General features: G+C 57.3%; 1 protein-coding gene across 1 annotated transcript in view; it reads right to left on the reverse strand.

Moving 5' to 3' along the window:
• Nucleotides 1-4,708, reverse strand: part of LOC101645818 (anoctamin-9) — a 7,752-nt gene extending 3,044 nt beyond the window's left edge. Inside the window, exons 1-12 of the mRNA XM_004717188.2 lie at nucleotides 4,631-4,708; nucleotides 4,131-4,180; nucleotides 3,847-4,045; nucleotides 3,517-3,651; nucleotides 3,314-3,410; nucleotides 3,123-3,183; nucleotides 2,904-2,986; nucleotides 2,700-2,804; nucleotides 2,451-2,615; nucleotides 2,332-2,368; nucleotides 1,984-2,086; nucleotides 114-180 (exon numbers count right to left, since the gene is read on the reverse strand). Of these exons, the coding sequence (XP_004717245.2) occupies nucleotides 114-180; nucleotides 1,984-2,086; nucleotides 2,332-2,368; nucleotides 2,451-2,615; nucleotides 2,700-2,804; nucleotides 2,904-2,986; nucleotides 3,123-3,183; nucleotides 3,314-3,410; nucleotides 3,517-3,651; nucleotides 3,847-4,045; nucleotides 4,131-4,180; nucleotides 4,631-4,695 (1,167 nt within the window). The 5' untranslated portion in view covers nucleotides 4,696-4,708. The remainder of the gene's footprint in view (nucleotides 1-113; nucleotides 181-1,983; nucleotides 2,087-2,331; nucleotides 2,369-2,450; nucleotides 2,616-2,699; nucleotides 2,805-2,903; nucleotides 2,987-3,122; nucleotides 3,184-3,313; nucleotides 3,411-3,516; nucleotides 3,652-3,846; nucleotides 4,046-4,130; nucleotides 4,181-4,630) is intronic.
• Between the last annotated feature and the right edge of the window lie 10,399 nt (nucleotides 4,709-15,107).

Here is a 15,107-nt window from a genome sequence, read left to right on the forward strand (position 1 = left end):
GTGTCTGGGAGCAGGGCTCAGGGACACTCAAGGTGGGGCTGAGGGGCAGGCAGGCAGGCAGCAGGCTGGGAGGACTGGTCAGCGGTGCCCAGTGGCCCCCTGGGCAGACAGACCTCCTCCAGCTTCCACAGCCCTGCGAGGCGCACAGACTTCCCAGGGTGGCCGTTGATCCTGGGGGAGGAGGGAGGTGTGGGAGGAGGGTCTTCAGTGGGACAGGGGTGGGGGACAGGGCAGAAGCATGGCCAACATTCCACAGGGCAGTCACCACACCGCTCACCAGCCCCCACTCATATCCCAGGACACGTCTCCGTGCGCAGGAGCACGGCCTCTTCTGTCCCCACACTTGGGCACAGAGCCTGGACCTGGCCCCGCTCAGGCGTGCAAGAGCACTGCCCCAACAGGCTGCCCCCGCCCCACGGAAGCACAAGGCATCTCCTCGTCTGAAGGTCTCAAACTGCTCGTGGGAGCGTCCCACGTGTGGCACCTCCGTTTCCTCACAGACTGAAGCATCGTGGCCTGATGGGAACATGTAAACTCGCAGCCACAGACGCTTCCACCAGAGCGAACTGTCCCGGCCCTGCATGCGCTGCTGGCCCGGCTGGAGGCTGAAGCAAGCAGCTGTGGCGACGGCTGCCCATGGGCGAGGGGCTGTGGAGCGGGGCCTTGAGGGACAATTACTATTTCAGGAAATACGGTCATATGCCAGATTGCAATATAGAGGGATTCTGGGTGGGCTGGAGGCTGCGTCAAGTCCAACCTTGTAGTGGGCGTGCAGGACAAAGCCCTGGACAGGCCTCAGTGCCACCAGGCAGCAGGCTGAACAGCTAGAGAGGCTGGACAAGGCCAGCGACAAGGCCACCAATGAACAGAGGCCCAATGACTGGCAGGACGAGGTTGAGTGGAGGGACCCCACGTGTGGGCTGTGTCTGTGACCTGCAGAACAGTGAGCCTGGCCCTCAGTCCTGGGGCCTGTGCGCTGTGGCTGTGCCCACCTGCCCAAACTTGTGGATGCCCCCCTGAAGCTGGTGCTGGCATTGCAGTGGATAGAGGGGTCATAAGGCAAGAAATGTGGGCACTCGTGAGGGCTGGAAATGGCAGGGAGCCTGGTTCTACCCTAAAGCCCAGACAGGTGGGACGGATCAGGACTCTGACCCCCAGGGCTGAACTGAAGCATCCATACCAACACCCAGAATGCCGCCCTTTGTCCCAGCAGGGGTGGGACCTGAGTCACTACTCAAGCCATGTCTCCCGGGAATGGCTCCCAGATGGCCTACAACCAGAAGCTAAATCCCAGGGCAGCAGGCTGAGCAGCACACCTGCTGTGGAAAGCAGTGTGGCACCGCCTCCCCAAATGGGAACAGAAACACCAGGACCAGCCATCTCTCCGGGGGGACGCCGGGAGCAAACACGGAGCAAAACACGAGCAGAGAGAGATCCGTGCGGACCCAGGGTGCACGCAGCACTGTGCACAACAGCAAGAGCTGGGAACCCCCTCCGTGCCCGTCGATGGAGGGCTGGGCAGGTCAGCGCTGATGCACACAGACACTCCCACTGCGCACCGCTACAGAGTGGTGACGACGATGGGACCGTCCTCCACCTGCTGCCATGGACAAGGCACGGGGCTCTGTACGGAGAGAGCCAGCCGGTCCCACAAAGACAAATACTACATGACACCCCTGTTAGAGAGACTGAAGGAAAGGGTTTTCAGACGAAAAGAAACTAATAGACCACAGGGAGGAGGGGGAAAGAAAATTACAAATGAATGAACCAGGCCTCCCCCAGGCAGATAGGGGAGATGCCCCACACACGCTCAGTGTGGGGGGAGTGGTCTGCGCAGCGGGGCGGGTGCACCACGGACCTCACAGGAAACCCCAGAAGAGGCTGAGTGCTGTCAGCGGGGGCCCCTCTCTCCAGCCTGGGCTTGGGGCGCTGGCCCGTCCCTCCCTCGGACTTGCTCTGGGCGCCAGTGTCTCAGTGGCGCCCATGAAGGCGATGTAGATGAGGGAGGAGAAATGGGCAAAAAACTGGAGCATGAAGAATTTGACCGTGACCTTGCTCTGGAAATCTGAGAAGGTTCTGGGCCACTCTGGAAGAGATGCAGGCTGGTCCCAATCTGGCCAGTCCCCTGCTATATACTTGGAGAGATGTACAGCAGTACTACTGCCCCACAGGGCACTAGGCCTCAGTTCAGAGCACGGGGTGAGTTGGGTAAGGGGGCTTGGGGACTGCAGGAAGGGTCCACCCCACCTGCCCCAGAATCCTTGTCCAGGCCTCTGCCCAGACCCATCCCAGAAGCCTGTAGGGCCTGGACCAGGACAGGAGTGTGCTTACCATACTCACTGAGCTTCAGGGCCACACACCTGTTGATCTGCAAGTGGGTGGGGTGCAGAGGACAGGGCTCAGCCTGAACCTGGATGGTGCCTCACCCCCCCACCCCCTCTGCAGCCCACCTTGGTCATGATGACGATGGTCACATAGTGCACAAGGGCCCCCGAGACCACCACAGCGGTGGTCACATGCCCTGCCAGCAGGGGTGAGGCCCAGTGGCTGAAGAGGGCCGCAGCCAGGACACGGTAGACAACCAGGACGTGAGCCATGCCGATCATGACACAGATCTGGGGGGGCCGGGACCAGGTGAGGGGCGCTGGCGGTGCAGGGGCGACAGGAAGGGAGCGGCGCTGGAGGGCAGGGAGGAGTACCATGAAGAGAGACAGGAGGAGGACGACAGCGTTTCGCAGCAAGGAGTGCCATTGAAAGCTGCAGCGCCTCTGGGGGCAGCTCATCTTCATCATCATCATCTCCTCCTGCGGGATGCACACCAGACACTGCGCCTCAGCGCACACACGTGGCACCCACATGCTCAGACACGATGCACGCCTGGGTGTTGGCCATGGGCTTCTCACCTCATCCTGGTCCCAGCCACTCAGATTCCAGCGATGTGTCACACAGGCCTGCTTCCATTTCCAGACTTCCAGGAACACGGTGGCTGCAACCCAGGAGCAAGGAGCTGTCGTGACTGTCCCGGGTGGGTGTGGGAGTGGCCAGCGCCCTGTAGTGTGGGTGGGGGCTGAACACTCAGGACATCAGGGGCCCATGTCTCCCAAGGGCCGGCAGTGACTCACCCCAGAGAGCCATGAAGTTGGCAAACACCACGGTGCCCTCGTTGTCAAAGAGGTGGGTGAGCTGGGGGTGGGGCGGGGCGTCAGGTGCAGGCTGGGAGATTTCCAATACACCACACCCAGGAGGGGGACCAGGACCCCAGGCTGGTTCACTGGCATCCTGGCTGGGTCCCCCTCCCCCAGTGGCAGCCAACCTTGGCGAAGGTGCAGGTGTCTGAAAGCCGCTGGGCCTGGTGGAGGTGGTCTCCCTGGGGACACAGGATGATGTCGTGGGCCTCACAGATCTCCTTGCTGGTGGGCACAAGGGCAGAACTGGGGCCAGCTCCAGACACAGGCCCCTGACCCCCAGCCCCTCCTTGTGACCACAGCCTGGGCTCTAGGCCCCAGCCCAGCGCACCTGATTTGGCTGGCATTGAACAGGGCGAAGCCGCTCAGGAAGACTATGAGACCGGCCACTGCCGCGGGCACCAGCATCCACGTGTACCAGCTAAGCCAGGCGAAGTACAGTGCCACCTTCTCACCAAAGTAGTCCCTGAGGCGAGCAGGGACCGTCAGGACCCACCTCCTCAGGTGGGGGGATAGGTCAGGATGTGGGGGTCAAGGCCCACTTCCACAGGGGTGCGCACCAGGGGCAGAGGGATGGGACCAGGAATGTCAATATGTGGGAGAGAGGGGGTGGGGGTCTATCTACTGAAAGGCAGGTTCAATGTGGACACAGGTGTGTTACCTGATAGCATCGACCGGCTGCCTCTGGAACATATTTCTCCACTGGGCCCACTTCCTCAGTTTCTCCTCCGTCTTCAAGAGCTGTGGGCTCAGCCCACCTGCAGGTCCCTCTCCAGGCCCCTCCTGGGGGCCAGCCAGCATCGTGTGCAAGAAAAACCCGTCCTCAAAGACCCGGGCCTTCTTCAACTTACAGAAGTCCTCTGGGGGTTGCCGAGAGTGTGTGGGTCAGCACCGAGGCCCCCACAGGAAGCCGAAGTCCCCCACCCAAGGGCAGTCCCTCCTCACCGTCGTCAGTCTTTGCGCTGCCCTCGATGAAGGTGTAGATAAGGCGGATCCTGAGATTCAGGGGGCCAGGCTTAGGCCGGCTAGAGCCCAGCTGCCAGCCAGCATCCCCTCCCCAGCGGGGCCCTCCACCTGCCACCCCTGCGCTCTGCCCTCCCTGCGCTCCCCGCTCAGACTGCTCTCAGAACACCTGGCCAGCCTCTAACATGAGGCTGGGGTTCTCTCAGCCTCTCCCGACTGCCAGCCACACAGCTCCCGCCTTGGCGTTCCGTGTCCCCGGAAGGGACCCAGCCCATCTGTCCCTCAGAATCCCACCCCTGGGGTCCTATGTCCCCAGAGAAACCCTGGCCTGCCTGGCCTTCAGAACCTTGCCCTCCCCTGGAGGTCCCCAGCAACCTCATCAGGGAAACCAACCCCAAAAAAAGGAAAAAGGCCCGCAGAGAGGCGCCGCCCGCCCCCCAGACAACAACAAGACCCCCACACACAGGGCTAGCACCACCCACCGTGTGGTTTCTAGCGTGGAGTCCGTGGCGAGCTGGGCCTGGCGCGCAGGCCCCTCGGGCGCCATGAGCAGTTGGCAGTGCTGCAGGAAGGGCGTGTCCTTGGCTCGGATAGCGAAGTACTTCTTACGCTGGCACTGCATCTCCTGGAAACGGGCCGGGAGAGACCCTGGTCTTACCTCGGTACTTGCCCACCCACTCACCAGGCCACCTCCCCCAATGGCCTGGCCTCCAGGTAGCCCACCTTGTACTGGAAGCCCTTTCTGGCCAACTTCTCCAGCAGCTTGTGCAGGCGATCTTGCTTCTGGGGCTTCTGGTTGAGGCTGGTCACGAACACATAGTCCCAGGGCGGCCTGGTTGCGGTCAGGTGTGGAGAAGGGTGTTGGGCCTCCTCCGCTGGGCAGCGGGGCGCCCACAGGAGACAGGGAGATTGCATGGGTCCGACGGAGGTGGGCCCTTCCCGGGAGTGGCCAGGACAGTCCTCACAAGAGTGGATGCTGATCAGGGGGATGCTGTCCTCTGGGGCGGCCCCACTGCTGTCTTCACCCTGGAGGGATGGGTGGTGGGCAACAAAGTGGGCGTAGCCCGTGGAGTGGGTGGGAGATGGCCCCTCACTTCTCTATCCTGCACGGGACCCTCAGGGTTAGGGTTCCCCTGCACCCCCACTAAAGGGGGAAACAGGATACAAACACTCAGTCCAGGTGCAGGTGGGGTCCAGGCAGAGCTGCAGAGAGCAAGCTGGACAGTGGAGACGCAGGCTGGGTGCTCACAGGGAACACCCAAGGAGCCTGCCCATCCAGGCCAGCTACCAGTGGGGCCGGCACCCAAGGGGAGGGGAACAGCCCTTCCTGAACAGCCAAGTCCCAGGCTGTCCTCTGCCCCCGCCAACGCCCTGCTGGGGCTGGAGTACTGCCCACCAGGCGTGAGCTCTGTGGACAGTGCAGATGACACATGCTGACCTGGACACCCACAGCTGCTGGACTAACCGCCAGACGCAGAGCCAGGTGTGTGAAAACATGCAGCGTGCCCCCTCTGAGCCTGGGTGGTGTCCGCACCCTGCAGGTCCAGGGGGTGGGAAATGAGGCAGCACCTCCAGGAGGGGTCACAGGTCTCCCCATGCCTGCAACGTGGGTGGGCGTGCCCTCCAGGGCGGGGCTGAGCCTCCTTGGAACTGGGCTCAGTGGGCCCCTGTTCCGGAGGCACAACCTGTGGACCGCGGTGAGCCTAGTGCCAGCCGACGGGCAGCGTCACCAAGACATGTGTGGGCGTCTAGGAGGCACCAGAAGACCCCTCTCCCTGAGTTCCTCCTGGGCCCCCTCCCCCACCAACCCCCGCCTGGGCGGGGCCAAGGGTGGTCTTCTCAGCAGAGCTGAGGACTCTGGGGACAGAGGCCAGGCCTGAAGGCTGGGGGCCGGGATCAAGGTTAGTGGAGAGACTGGCCCTGCCCAGGCTGGGGCTTGGCTGAGGGGTCCCCTGGGTCTCAGTGTGGGGCAAGGGGCTGGGTGCACCTGGGGCTCTGTGGGGTGCGATGACATCTAAAATCCTACAGAGAAGAGCCGTCCAGGTGCCTCTCTGCTCATGACAGCAACCAGAGTATAAATCTTCTCTCCAGGGCTCCTGGGAAACCTGTACTCTTCAGGGAAGGGACACTTCAGGGCAGTAAGACCACACTGTGTGGGTGTTGGGGGAGGAGGACGGAGCTGATACCAAGGGCTCAATAGAAAGTCAATGTCTAGAAAAGAATGAGGGCTACACATGTACAAGTAGGCTGGATACAACTGATGTGTGGATTGTTCTAAGAGCTGTAAGAGGCCCCAATCAAATGATCTTTTAAGAGAAAAATTAACTGCCCTGCAGGCAAGGAGTGCAGCGGGCTGTGTGAGGGGAACAGAGAGTCACAGGACCTCCCTGCCAGTGGGGGCAGAGAGCTTCAAGGCATGAAGGGTGCTCTGGAATCTTTAGGGGACAGGGTGAGACAGGACATAGGGCTATCGGACAGACAGGGTCAACATGGGGGCAGGGTCAAGGTGGCCCTTGAGGGGGGTGCCATCGGAGCTTCCTCCTGCCCTTTCCTGCCTGTCCCCACTTCTCCCCCTTCAGCCAGATTCCAGCTGCCTCCTGGACGTGGGCAGCAGGTTTGGGTGCCGGTCCCAACTCCACCCCACCTGCACGCCCCACCCACCCACCCCCACTGCAGCCCTCTTCTTCTCTGCTGGCCATAGACTCTGTCAAAGCCTCCTGCCACCCAGCACCCCCAAGCCCCCACCCTGAGCAAGGACCTCCAGTCCAGCTGGCTCCAGTCTAGCTGGGTCTGTTCTTGGGCCTCCACACACCCCATCTTTGTTCCTGCTGGGCCCCCACCCATCAGGATTGCCCCTCCTCCCCAACCACATTCTTCTCTCAAGACTGCCTCCTCCTCCTCCTCTGGGAAGCCTCCCTTGACTGCCCTGGCCAGTTGGCCCAGCCAGGTAAAATGTAAGCCATCTAGTCTCCCTGGAAGTGCAGATAAACAACAGACACTTGTGAGCCTCAGTATGTCCTGCTGACAGACTTATGGATGTTTGCGTTGTCAATGAAACTCCGTGCGTCTGCATGTCCTGCCTGCGGGGTGTCTCCTTTAGGGTCCTAATCTGGCAGCCTTATGCCACCACCACCCGCCCCTCCCCCAGGCCCACCAGGACCCAGCCACCAAAACTAACCCACCCTCACTGCCCTGAAGGTGATTCCAACTCAGAGCAGCCTACGGCCCCTGTGGGGTTACAACTCTGCACAGGATCAGACGGCCTCATCCGCCTCCCTCTGAGTTGCGGGTGGTTTCAAACTGCTGACCTGTGGAGAACAGCCCAACTCACAGCCCACTACACTGCCAGGCTCCTTGTCCCAGCACGGAGGCAGGAAATCATCAAATGCAGCCAGAGAAAAGTGGGTCTCCTTGACACACACCCCCCACCCCGCCTGGAAGACAAGGTCCTCCTCAGGCCCCTGTGGCACCTGGGCTCTTCGGGCCCCGCCCCTTCAGGAGAGGTGGTGCCATCGCCAAGACCAGACAGGCAAGGCACGCAAAGCTGCCTTTCTCAGGCCCCAGACATCTTGCACACAAGGGCGTCCAGCCTACAGCCCCACAAATACCTGCAGGCAGGTGTGCTGGGCAGGGTCTGCATGGATCCTGGCCCAGAGAAGCCTGGATCAGCCCTGAGACCCCGGGAAGGGAGGGATCCTGACCCAGGGTGGCTGTGGTGACCAGCAGAGGGACCAGGGGCCTGGAAGACACCCAGCCTTCAGACACGCGCCTACGGAGGGGCCCACGAGGTGCCAAGGTGCCCAGGCAAAGGGTCAAATTGGCCTCCTGCTGACCAGACCAGAGGGACCTCAGACCCTAAAGGGTCCCTCCCACCTCTCCTTCCCCCACAGGGCGGGGCCTGGGAGCCAGGGTAGGTAAGTGCAAGGCTCTCAGGGGCCCAGACCACCCTGGACATTGCGATGGTGAGGGCAAAAGGGAGGAGGGGCCTCCCAGGCACCCAAAGAGTCGGGGGCTGCCCCCTAAAAGGCAGACCCTCCCCTACCCAGCACACCGGTACTTTGGGCCCTCATGGTCTGGCCCACTGTCCAGCCAAGCACAGTGCACTGGACACGGGTGTTCAGGCCCCTGTGTGTCTCCTTCCCTTGACTCTCCCTGACCACATGGCCCACCTCGGATACCTCCCTCATGCCAGCTGGCTCACCTGCAGGGCACTCCCTCCAAGAAGGGGCGTGTGCGTGTGCGTGCGTGCGTGCGTGCGTGCGTGTGTGTGTGTGTGTGTGTGTTATGTGTATGTGTGTGGTGTGTGAGTGTGTATGTATGTGTGGTGTGTGTTATGTGTATGTATCTGTGGTGTGCACATGTGTAGGTGCGTGAATGTGTGTGCATGAGGTTGTTATGTGTGTATGCAGTTGTTATGTGTGTGTGCGCATGTGTGTGTGTATGTTTGGTGTGTGTGTGTGTATTTGCGCGCATGTGTGAGTGTGTGCGTGTATGTGTTGTGTTTATGGCAGGGGTGGGGTGGGCAGAGTGACTCTCAGATAGCCCCCCAGCCCCCGGAGCAGAGGGTCAGTGAGAAGGCCTGTCAGGAGGTACGTTTGGCCGGTCACTGCAGGGAGAGCAGACAGGCTGGGAGCCTGGACCTTGGCCAGGGGCCATGAGAATCATGGGAGGCATTTGAGCAGCGAAAGGACATGGATTCAGCCAAGAGGTGAGGCCACCAAGGACACCCCACTGCCTGCCCCTGGCCCTGCCCCCGCACCTGTCCGAGGGCTGAGCCCCTCACCTCAGCCAACTCCACAGTCTCCTTCACACCAGCCCAGGCCTGGCTTAGGAGAAGGAGGCTAGCATGATGGGCTTGCTTGGGAGGGAGTGGTTTCAGGGGAGGGAATGGCATGGGAAGGGCTGGCAGGAGGAACCTGGGGGTGGGCAAAGGGCTGCCCACTCTCAGCCACCTCTGGGAACTGAGTGGGAGGCTGGTTTCACTGAGTCCAAGGGCTGTTCTAGGCCCAGCCCCAATGGCCTTGTCCCTGCAGAGGCCCTGACCAGGGGACAGAGGATGCTTCTCAGGGGTTCCTCCGGACACCCCATGAGAACCCCAGCCTCCTCCTGTTTCTCCAAGGCTCCCAGGAATCAGTACCCTCCCACCAAAGCCTCCTGCTCCTCTCCACAGTCTGGGTCCAGCAGCCCCTCTGGCAGGATCAGGACCCTGAGGCAGCACAGTGCCAATCCCCCAGCCCCAGCCCTCCTTGAGCCCTGACCCTTCCTTCTGTGTGCACCAGGGCAAAGTTACAAAGTGGGAGGGACCTTGGGGGGTAGGGGCAGGCCCAGGTTGGGCATACCCTGTCTGCATACTGAGGACCCTAGCAGGGCAACACGGGCCCCTCACTGAGAGCCAGGGTCCCCCAAAAGCTGCTGGAAAAGGAGAAGGCAGCTTCTGGCCCCCTGACTCTCAACCCTGCCTGCATGGCTCCAGGGAGCAGCTGGGTCATGTTGGGGCTGTGGGCACCCTACCCAGTACCATGCCCACCCGCAGTCCCAGGTGAAGTTCACGTGGGCACACGCACACTGCACACAGGTGGAGACCCCAGGAGTGGACTTACCTGCATGGTGGCAGGTTGTGTAGCAGCGGCAGGACTATAGTACAGCTGCTGGCCACTGGTGTTCTACCTGACTTTCCCCCCAGTGCTGCCCAAGCGCTACCGGGGAGGAGGGACTGTCCCCAGGCCCGCAGTCACCTGGCAAGTCTCCAGAACCTAGTGGGGCGGAATGCGCAGAGTAGAATGTAAGCTGGGGGGGTGGGAGGGGAGTCCCAGGTCAACAGCCTCCTTGAGGAGTCGCTGCCCACCTGTAACCTGGGCCTGTCCCTTAACAGAGGAAGTGGGATTTGATTGACACCTGACCTAGGTTGTGGTCCCTGAGGCTGAGCCGGGGAGAGGTCTCCTTATAGCAGTGACAACCCACTGGTTGTAGGGTTCTTGTGTGCCCACCACCAGCACCGCCGCCACTGCTGGGATCCAGCCCAGGACACCCACCTAGGCCCCAGTTGGCCCCTGGCTCATCGCCGCAGGCAGGGCCCAGTCTGAGTCCCAGAGACTGTGGGCCAGGAGGCGTGGCGCTTGTGGGTTTGTGGACTGTGAGGCTTCGCAGGAGTGGAAAGCCTTGGCTTCCACCCCACCCCCGCGGACTGGCTGGGGGTTCTGCCCTGCCGTGGGTCAGGGGGGCCCTGGCAGCTCAGAATTTAGCTAGGGGTTACTTGAATACACTAAGTGTGGATCTCGGGAAGATTAAAGTCATGGAAAAGGAAGTGGAGCAAATGAAGATCCATACCTTAGGCATTTGTGAGTTGGCATGGACTGGTATCGGCCATTTTGAAGTAAACCATCCTATAGTTTACCATGCCGGGAGAGACAAATTCAAGAGGAACGGCTAGAATTCATCCTCAAAGAGAACATTTCAGGATCTATCTTGTGATAGGGTAACCACAAATGAGAAAGTCCAGTTAATACAACTGTTGTTCAAATTTACACAGCAACCACTCAAGCTTGTGGTGAGAAATTGAAGAATTCTACCAATATTTTTCATCTGAAATTGACCAACTATGCAATCAGGATGCACTGATCATTTACGGAGATCGGCATGCAAAAGCTAGAAGCAAGGAGGAAGGAGCGTATTTGGGAATATGACCTCGCTGAGGGCAATGAAGCTGGCGAGTGCGTGATAGAATCCTGCAGGAACAACAACTTCTTGTCGATGTCTTTTGTTACCAACATAAATGGGCACTATGCTCCTGCACCTCTCCAGATGGAGTACCCAGAAATGAAATGGACTCTCTTTGTGGGAAGAGACGGTGGGGAAGCTCCGATGGGCAGCTCAGACCGGGTCAAGGCTGACTGTGGAAGCGACCGTCAGGCGCTCATAGGTAAGTGCAGGTTGAAGAAATCCACGCGAGCCACAATACTACTTGAGTATTTCCCATCTGAATGTCGAGAGCACATAAAGCATACGTTTGACTCATTGAACGCTAATGACAGATCTGTCGAGCCATGGGAGGACATCAAGAACATAAGAAACGAAGACCGCAAACATTGTTACAAACCCAGAGAATAAAGGAAAGATCAGCACGGATGTCAGAGGAGATCTGAAGCATGGTCTTCATCACAGAGTAGTTAAGCAAGTGCAAGAAGTGGTACAGCCCAACAGCAAGCTTCAAAGGGCAGCTCTGTAACACAAAGTAAAGTATTATCACGAAATGTGCAAAGACCGGGGATGAGAAAATCAAAAAGGACGGCTGCACTCAGCGAATCTCTAGCTGCAGGGACTGAGGAAACACGCAAATTGCAATATTGAACTATTCTGTGGGGAAAATATTGAAGGGTGCAGGGAGCATCCAAAGAGGAGGGAAGGAACCCACAGAGACACAAGATGAAAAAGAACTAGTCAACAGTCACTGTTTCAAGAGATGGCATACGGTCAAGAATCAGTAGCACTGAAGGAAGACATCTCAGCTACACTGAAGGCATTAGCAAAAACCATGGCTCCTGGATTTGACGGACTAGCAATTGACAAGATTCAAGGAGCTGATGAGGCGCTGCAAGAACTCTCTCCTCTGTGTGAGGGATTTAGACAGCTACTTGATCAGCTGACAGGAAGAGACCCAAGTTTGTGCCTCTTCCCAACCATGTTCCCCTACAGGGTGCAGAGATGATCTGCCCGTGGCACACACATGAGGGGAAGTTTGCTGAAGATCATCCAACAATGGTTGCAGCGCTGCACTGACATGCAGCTGCCAGAGGAATGCCGAAGGAGGACACGGAACACGGGGTATCATGGTTGATGTCAGACGGATCTCAGCTCACAGCAGAGGGTACCAGAAAAAAATCTTTGTGTTGTATTAATTATGTAAAGGTATTTAACTGTGTGGATAATAACCAACTGTGGGTAACAGTGACAAGAATGGGAATTCCAGAACACTTCGTTGTGCTCATGTGGAACTTGTACACCGATCAAGAGGCAGGCTTTCAAAGAGAACAAGGGACTATTGCATGGTTGGAAACCAGGAAAGGGATGTGTCAGAGTGCTGTCCTTCCATTCTATGTGCTCAATCTATATGCCGAGCAAATATTCCGAGAAGCTGGGCTGTATGAAGAAGACTCAGCATCAGGACTGGAGGAAGGCTCTTAACATATGCGCATGTGCACAGGACACAAGCTCACCTGCTGAAAGTGAGGAGAACTCGAAGCACTTGCTGATGAAGATTGAGGATTGCAAACCTTTGGTATGAATTACATCTCAGTGTAAAGAAAACCAAAATCCTCAAAACTGGACCAATAGTTAACATGATAACTGGAGAAAAGATTGAAGTTGTCAAGGATTTCAGCAATCTTGGATTCACAACCAGTGCTCATGGAAGAAGCAAATAAAGTGTTGCATTGAGTGGATCTGCAGTACAAGATCTCTTGAACGCGTTGAAGAGCAAGGAGGTCACTTTGAGGACTGAGGTGTGCCTGACCTAAGCCATCGCATCCTCAACCACCTCCTATGCGTGTGGAAGTTGGACATTGAGTAAGGAAGACCCAAGAAGAATCGATGCCTGTGAATTTTGGCTCCAGCCAAGAATATTGAAAATATTGAATATTGAAAATACCATGGACTGTCCAAAGAACGAACAGATGTATCTTGGAAGAAGTCCAACCAGAATGATCCTTACAGGCAAGGATGGCGAGACTTCATCTCACACACTCTGCACATCTTATCAAGAGAGACCAGTCCCTGGAAAAAGACATTATGCTCAGTTAAGTGGGAGGGCAGTGGGAAAGAGGAAGCCCTTTGATAAGCTGGACTGACACAGCGGCTTCAACAATGGCCTCAAACATGGCAGTTCTGAGGATGGTACGTGACCAGGTGATGTTTCCTTCTGCTGCGCAAAGTTACTCTGAGCCGTTGAACTGACTCAACAGGACCCAACGACAATTTAGTTTCTCATAGTGACATTATGTGGTTCTCTCTGTACCAGTCTTGCTTTGCTGGTTAGGCTTATTCCTAAATTGATTCATCTGGTTAGTTTCTTCATCGTTAGCATGATTATTGTAAATGGTGTTGTTTTCTTAGTTTCCGCTCAGCGTTCTTTTCCTTCGTATACAGGGGTCCTCCTGGTCAGTGCACGTTGGTCTCCAGCCTGCCGGGTTGCCGACGTTTCAGTTCGTTCTTGTCCAGGCTTTGGGGTCTCCTCTGTATGAAATGATGTCCTCTGCTAATAGAGAGCACTTTCTTCTTTGCCAACGGGGATACGTTGTACTTATTTGTATGATCTAATAGCTCTTTGACTTCCAGGACTGCATTAAATAAGCCTGGTGATAAAGGGAAATCTTATCTGGTTTTCAGTTTGCAAAGGGAATGCTTTCAGTTTCTCTACATCGAGCAAAGTGCTGGTGGTTATTTTTGTAAGCATGGCCTTTATTATGTTCAAGAATTTCCCTTCTCCTTCTAGTTTGTTGTATCTTTATCTGAAATGATGCTGGATTTTTCAAATGTCTTTTCTGCGTTAATTTATGTGGTCAAATAATAGTTCTTTTGTTTTATTTAGATAGTGAACTGGAGTGGTTATTTTCCTAATGTTGAACCATCCTTGCATACCTGGTATAAATCCTACTTGATTATGATGTATTATGTTCTTAATATTTGGCTGGGTTCTATTAGCAAGGATTTTGTGGAGAGTTTTCGCATCTATGTTCATCAGGGGAGAATGTAAATCTCCGTGGGAGTACAGTCTCATCTTTGTTCTTCAGAGCAGCTGGTGGGTTCGAACTGCCTACCCTGTGATTAGCAGACCAATTCCTAATCCAATTTTAAAACATTTTCATCACTTCAGACAGAAACCAGGATTGATTCCCAGCCAGGGCACAGAGGGTTAATCATGGGCTGCTGTCCCAAAGATGAATGGTTCGAACAGTGGCAGAAAAATGAGGCAGCCTGCTTCCGTGTAGTCATGGAAACCCTGTGGAGCACGTCGGTGCTGTCACTCTGAGTCCGTGGCAATGCGCTGGCAAGTACCTGGCTTCTTTCATTATGTCAGCATGCACCAGGATACTGGCCCTTTTCGGGGACAAGTAATATTGCACCGTGTGCACGTGCTACACGGTGTTGATCCATCTCTGTGGATGAACACTGCGAGTTGTTTTCAAAAACCCCTTTGACGACGATCAACAGCCAAAAGGAACATGGTCCACGTCCCAGGGCGCTTCCTACGTGCTCCTGCTGTTATACATAGGGTCGCTGAGTGGAACCAACTCCACGGCACCTAACTACCTAGGAAGGAACCTAGTGGGTCATATAATCCATTCGTGGGTTTAACCATGTGAGGAACTGCCAAACTGCTTCCCAAAGTGGATCTCTGAGAATCGCGTCAACCCAGATCTGCGAAGCCGCTGGCTACTGTCTCGGGCCCCAATCTCGTGTGATCCTCCCACAAAACCACCGCACTGCCCACAGGACGAACCCTGTGGGGTCGCGGGGGCTTGCTGGAGCCCCTGGTGCGGCTGCGCCGCACAGAGGGATGGCAGGCACCTGCAAAGGGAGAAAGGGGTGGTGCCCACTCCGGTCTGGTCCAGCCCTAGGGGACCACCCGGAAGAGGACATTGCGTCCAGAGAGCTCGGACGAGGGGCTGGGGTCGTCCCGAGGCCGCGCTCCACTCTCCGCTTGGCCAGCACACCACGTGGACCTGGCTGGCGGGCTCCCGTTACTTAGCAACCAGAAGCATCTTCCCCAGCATGCCTTGCGCCCGGTTCATGACGTCAAAGACTACGAGAGCCAGCATGCCCCGCGGTCCTGGCGCGGACGCTCACGGTCACCGACCCGCGGACTACAAATCCCACAATGCACCGCCCACCCTTTCCTTACAGTCCACCGCCCGGGCTCTCCAAAGACCCCACCGCGCGAGCGCCAAGACCCTTTCCCGGCGC

The sequence above is a fragment of the Echinops telfairi genome, unplaced genomic scaffold (assembly GCF_000313985.2).
Source record: "Echinops telfairi isolate 266 unplaced genomic scaffold, ASM31398v2 ScPeMD7_37;HRSCAF=141, whole genome shotgun sequence".
Taxonomy (NCBI): domain Eukaryota; kingdom Metazoa; phylum Chordata; class Mammalia; order Afrosoricida; family Tenrecidae; genus Echinops; species Echinops telfairi.